This window comes from Rosa rugosa, chromosome 7 (assembly GCF_958449725.1).
Source record: "Rosa rugosa chromosome 7, drRosRugo1.1, whole genome shotgun sequence".
Taxonomy (NCBI): domain Eukaryota; kingdom Viridiplantae; phylum Streptophyta; class Magnoliopsida; order Rosales; family Rosaceae; genus Rosa; species Rosa rugosa.
Window position 1 is genome coordinate 37,330,704 of NC_084826.1, and position 6,305 is coordinate 37,337,008.

Consider the following 6,305-nt stretch of genomic DNA (forward strand, 5'->3'; position numbering starts at 1 on the left):
AATGATCTTACATGACCGGAGATCCCACACTTGGAGCCCCCTCGTGTTTCTAAACCAATCTGAAGCCTGGCATTTTTGTTGCAGAACTCCAGAAGGACGAAACAAGGGGTTGCCTAAGATTACGCCATGAGGCCTAACCCAGGCTTAAGATTACGCCATAAAGCCTAAAATTTAGAGGCTAAAGGTCATTTCATGAGGGGAAGATTTGTGAAGAAGGAGAAAAAGAAGCAAGGATTGAAAGGCCATTTCTCGAATATTTCAGAAAAGTTGTTGTGAGTATTCCCTTCCTGAAATACAACTATTTATAGGGAATTCAGGCAAATCCCCACCCTTGGATGAAGCTCAATTTCAAAACCGATGTCAGTAAATCGAGATTAGTGATTCCAAATCTCGGGAAAAAAGAGACTAGCAGCATGTGAGGAGCGATTTTTTGAGGAGTTAGCTATTATTAGAGGATTAATAGCATGTGGGGAAACCGAACGGTTTTCGAGGAGGTAACTGTTCTATTCACAAGATTATTTTTTCACGACCGTTGTTTTTCAACGAGTGATTAATGCCTTAAATCTCGGAAAAGAAGGGATTATTGACGTGTAAGGAGACCGAACAGTTTTCGAGGGGGCCTACAGAGATTGGCCCATGAAGCTCAATTTCAAGCAAAGTTCCTCCACGCGGAGATTCGCCGCAATAGCACTAGCTTCGGCCTGAGTGGCCCGTTCTCTGAGATGGGCCAGGTTGCGGCCCATTTCTTCAGAAGCAGCCAGAGGTTCATCGAGTTGGGCTTCTTCTGTAGCAATCGCGTTTTCAACAAAGGCTAAACCTGTATGGAGGTCCTCGATCCGAAGTTTGAAGTCGAACCTTTGGATTTGTAGTTCCCGCAGGCGGTTGGTTCGCTCATTTAAAATACCGCGAGAGATGTCCATTTCTCGAGAGAGGCTATTCAAAGCCTCTCGAGTGTCGTGAGCCTGGGCGTTCGCGGCCGGTTGACGTTGGCGGGCCTCACCAAGTTCATTTAGCAGATCGTCAATGGCACTAAATTGCTGCAGGGTCAATGCCTTCTCCTGGCAAAGATACCTTAGGGCTTCCAAGACTCGCGAGAGGATGTCAGTCTCCAATACCTGAGGACCCAGATGTTCGTGAAGCACCATCTTAGCCTCATCCACAGCAGAAGGAGGAGTTACCTCTAACACCCTCATCAATCTCTCGAATCTGGTAGGAGGCGGCGGAGGCGCCACAGGATCACGAACCACCAATGCAAAAGGGTTGACAACTTCCTCAGTTTCTTCATCTTCAATAGGTTGGTCTGTCCCTTCAGCCGCGGGAGAATCTGGAAACTCAACTCGCGGCTCACCATGGGCAAGTGGAGCAGATTCAAGCACAGGGCCCTCGGCTTCGACGGTTGTCTCATTTATTCGCAAGACTTGGGGGGCACCACCACCGTCAGTATCATTTTTCATCTCTTGGGCGACTGTCCGACCGATAGGACCCTCAGCGTTTGTAGCCACCTCCTCGGTACAAACAGAATCCTGGTTAGATTCAGAAATGTCAGAGAGTGGGGTTGGATCAAAAAGGAAATGGAAAGCATTGGCCAACAGTGGCTTACCTCTCGAATTGTCTGGTCAATATCTGGTACGTGGTCACCAAGAGGAAGAGGCCTCACTTCATTCACCTCTTGGACCTTTAGTGCCGCGAGAATCTCTGTCGTCATCAGTTCCTCATAAGCGGCAGAATCCTCAGAGTGGCTTTCCACACTTTCATGCTCTGAGGAGTCGTCATCGGAGATCGTTATTAGAATGGTAGGACCTTGCAGATGCTCTGTAGATGTGGGAGACAGAAGAGGCGCCACGGGGTTAGTTGATGCTTGAACTAGCGAGAGAGTTGGCTTTTCTGCAGTGGCTGAGGGTCCAGCCTCGCTCAGGCGAGATGGATTAGTGGTCATTTGACGGACCTGTCAAAAGATACATAGTGAAGATCCTGCCCAGATTCTAAAATTTAAAAAGGATAAGACGGGGTCGGAGTTTACCAATCGCATTCCCAGAGGTTCGTCATCTTCAAAACTCTCTTCGACGAATTGAGCTCGATCGCGTTTGCAAGCAAAGACAGCAGTGGCCTGTACGAGAAAAGAGTCATAACTCAAAAGGGGGGGAAGCACCAAATATACAAGTTTGGGATCATTCTTAACTAAATTACCTCAGCGGGATCTTCATCATGCGAAGACTCTCCCTCAGAAGTCTCCTCTGCTATTGCCTTTTGTTTCCCCGCCTGAACAGAGGCTATCCTGCTCCAGGTAGTTTGCTGCAAAACACACTCAGGAATAAGAGCGGGAAAATCAACACAAGGAAAAAGAATGGTGAAGAAAGACAAAAACTTACTGTTGCCCTAGGCTCGTGGATTTGTATCCCTGGACGCAATGAGCGAGAAGGTAGAATAGGTCGCGGGGGTTGTGCTGCAAGGTTGGAGAAGCGCTCAAGAATCTTGCGGTCCTCCGGACCAGGACTACTCATGCCACGAAAGATCAGGACGAAGAGTTCGTCATGTGGCAGGTCCCAACAGTTCACGGACACTTCTTTCCACCAATCAGCATAATCATCGTCGACATCGTTGAGGGGGTACAGCGCTCTGACCCAAGGGGGAATCACTATCAAAGTAAACTGACTCTGAAAGTGGGCAGACCCAGGTGGGGCTAATCTCCGCCAAGAGGTGTAGTAATTGGCAGAATCAACCAGAGGCCAGGGTACCAACTGGGCCAACCCAAATTGGCGAGCAAAATGGTTAGGGGCATAGAGCTCATAACTTACGCGTTCAGTGGCAAGACGAATATCCAAGCAGGAGATGGCGCGACGAAAGGCCAGGAAGGCTCTTTCGCTATGATCCCGTCCACTGGGCAGAAAGCCATCATCAAGGGGAGGAGGGAATCGCCTAGAAAGGACTATTTTTGGGTCCGGCATCTCTCCCAGCAAGTACAAGTAAATAAAACACTCGGAGTAGGGTGGAGCTCGATACCTTACGTTGCGGCAAAGCCAGTTCCCCAAAAGGGAATCAACTGGAGGTTCCTTTGGAATATCACCGCGACGGAAGAGAGGGAAATAAATCTGCAGCCAAAAGGCAAGGATCCAGAAGGGGCCACTAATTTCGGTATCAAATGGGCGCATTACGGCTCTATAAAGGGAGCGATATAACGCACCCAATACAGGTTGCCCAAGGCCAACGCAAATACCATTGTAGAGAGCAATGGCCAGAGAATTCCAAGGTCCAGTAGGTTTGTTGGAAGAAGTGCAAAAGATAAATTTGCAAAGCCAGAATTCCAGGAATGCGATACCTCTTGTATGGTCACGCCGGGTGCAGTAATATTCGCGCCAGGATGGGTAGGATCTGCTGTGATGCCCTCGACCAGCCATATCCATTCTCAAAGAAAATTGAGTGCCATCAAACTGACCATGCACATAGGGGTCAAAGTCAATGGGCAACCCCGTGATGGTAAGAACATCCAGCAGAGTTATGCTCATCTGCCCAAACCGGAAATCGAATGTATTGCTGGAGGTGTTCCAGAAGCAAAGAGCGGCAGCTAGCGGTGCAGGGCTAGTATTATTGGGAAGACAGAAGCATAGATCGATGGTTTGGGTGATACCCACCGCATCCCATTGGGCCAAATCTCTAGCTCGGTTCTCCTGATACCAAATATTTTCCTCGGGAGCGACGGTAGGCCAGTAGCCCACTTTCCTCCTTGGTCCCCAACTGCTAAAATCACCAGGCACCTGCCGAAGAGCCGCTATGGGACGGCGGATGGGAAGCCCATAATAGGCCATAGCATCATCTGGCAAACGATCGCGAGGTGTGGGACCCAGACTCGCTTGACTATCACCGCCACCAAAGCCCATCAGTCGACTTCTCTCCTCTCCGTTCTGACTTCTACATCGAACACTCATGTTAGTTCGCCAGGCGAATGCGGCTTTCTCGTTGATTTCATCTGCCTGATCGATAACGAATGGTTTCTTGGATGCCATTTCTAGGTCGCAAGGAATACTTCTCCAATACGCTTTGATTTATAGCTCAAATATGTTTGGAGATTAATTTATTAGCTGGGCCAGTGAGTGGCCCTAGTTGATAATTAATGAGTCATTATTCCATCTTGAGAATCGCATCTAAGGCGACAGTGAAGATACTTCTCCAATACGCTTTGATTTATAGCTCAAATATGTTTGGAGATTAATTTATTAGCTGGGCCAGTGAGTGGCCCTAGTTGATAATTAATGAGTCATTATTCCATCTTGAGAATCGCATCTAAGGCGACAGTGAAGATATTCCACCTTTTCCTATCACCGCAGGGCCAGCATAGTGACCTGATGTTTTTTAAAACATGATTACAACCGATGCGGTTTTAGATGCTAAAGTTGCAGCAAAATATGGTGGTTTCAATTGGTCACACGTCATGATGACGATAGCCATGATCCAATCATCCTCTTTGGCATAAGACTCGCGAAGGATTAAATGAAAGCAAACAGTTTGCTATTTTGCATCTTATTTCGCCAAGTACTATAGGCCTTGATCTAGCCAGGAAAGCGGCTCCAACACCTACATTTGAAAAAATCAACAGAGAGCCAGCAAACAAGGCAGATACTTGTTGCTATACACATGGCGAAGCTACCACCAAGGAAGAGAAGGATCCTCATTCGCGATCAAAAGCAGTCTCCTTCGCATGGGGGGCACGCTAAAGTTTTGATTGCCTACAACCTGCCCAAGTTTCGCTAGATCCATGGGGGGCAATAAAGTTGGCAAAGGAAGCATCAGTTCATAACAAAGGCAATCCAGATTGTGGCATTCAAGCTTTATATCCTATTTAGAGGCCTCTATGGAATCAGTCAAGTATTATCAGTCAAGCCAATACAAGTGGCTTTGGAGCAACAACATTATAAGAGCAGTGCTGATTCAAGACCTCTTCAGTCAAGACGAAGACCTTTGACTTCGAGGTCTGGGGGGCAATGTTTGGACCCAAAATGAACATTTTGGCCTGACAAGGCATGTGTTGGAGAAATTGAGCCAATGTCAGTGGCTCAAGCTATCTATTGTCGACAAGCTCGAAATATATATTTAGAGGCTAAATAAAGCCTACTATGGAAGTATGACAAGTCAACTTTAGCATATTTTCCTACTTCGGCTAGGAAAAACCAAGCTAGACAAGGAAGGAGGGGTGGCAGACTAACCAAATGAAATCGAAATGTGCTGAAACTTTCCAGATCCATTCTAGACAGCCCAAGGATAATTTCTTATGAAGAGTACAAGAGCTTTTTTTGAGTGGAAGGCCTTCAAACAATCAGCCCAATTTTCTACAGAAGCAAAACTGGAAAACTGGACCTGTAAGAGGTCCAGCATCATTTCCGGCCCAACCACATGGAAGAAAGCTCTGAAATTTGGTCAGCATGATCTAGATTCATAGTGGAACATTTTTTATGAAGACATCATGGCCAGAATCTGAATTTCTGATGGAGATATACATGAAGGAATAAAGGAGCCGAAAGTGCTTCCTTATCTCCCAAATTCATCATTCCTATTAGTGCTCCACCTCCATCTCCACCTCCCTTATCTCCCAAATTCATCATTCCTATTAGTGCTCCACCTACACCTCCACCTCCCTTATCTCCAATTAGTGCTCCACTTTCATTTGTTTAATGTCAAAGTAGTTGGCATGGTAGCCTATAAATAGAGGTTACATTGAAACACAATAGACACATTCACATTCAACAACAACATCTCTAAGATGATCTAAGTTCTCTCTAGAGCAAACCTCTCTAAGAGCAACTCCTCTCCTTCTCTTTCTCTTACCGGTGATCATACTCCTAGTCCTAGTCTTCTCAGAAGCCGACTTTCAGTGCCACCAAACCCTCTGTCAACGTGCTTCGGTCCTAGTCTCCTCGGGAGCCGACGGTAGTGCCGCGACCACAACGGTTACAGAACCAGCCAAGCAAGTGTAACGCCCTAGCAACCCAGCCAAGCTAAAGTCACGCTTTAGCAAGTTCTCTCTACTTCCCGGTGGTTCTCGCTCTGCTCGATCTACAACATCGAGTATCGATTTGGTGACGCAAGAAGATTAGCAAAAGTCCTCACCACGAGGCACAAAGAATCCCACGACGAGGTTGGTGCTCTCCTTGTCCACAATTGCTTGAAAGAAGTCAGGTCAAGGGACACCCCCGACGACCGCACCCGAACGGTGCTGGCACGCCCGCGCAGAAAAGAGACTGTTGACCAGCTGCAACAAAATTGGAGCCAAACACTTATGTCCACACACATCCATCGATGAAATATTTACAAAC

General features: G+C 47.1%; 1 protein-coding gene across 1 annotated transcript; it reads right to left on the reverse strand.

Annotated features, from left to right (window-relative positions):
• Window positions 1-2,153: 2,153 nt before the first annotated feature.
• Window positions 2,154-3,200, reverse strand: LOC133719983 (uncharacterized). The gene is made up of 2 exons (XM_062146184.1): window positions 2,370-3,200; window positions 2,154-2,292 (listed from the first exon to the last, which is right to left on the reverse strand). The coding sequence occupies exons 1-2, from the start codon at window positions 3,147-3,149 to the stop codon at window positions 2,179-2,181; spliced, it is 894 nt and encodes a 297-aa protein (XP_062002168.1). The 5' UTR covers window positions 3,150-3,200; the 3' UTR covers window positions 2,154-2,178.
• Window positions 3,201-6,305: the final 3,105 nt, after the last annotated feature.

Excerpts from the sequence above, each read along its gene's own strand:
- LOC133719983 (XM_062146184.1), bottom strand. The coding sequence starts at position 3,149 with ATGCGCCCATTTGATACCGAAATTAGTGGCCCCTTCTGGATCCTTGCC. Across the intron at positions 2,293-2,369 it reads TCCACGAGCCTAGGGCAACA|CAAACTACCTGGAGCAGGAT; the intron begins GTAAGTTTTTGT and ends TGTGTTTTGCAG.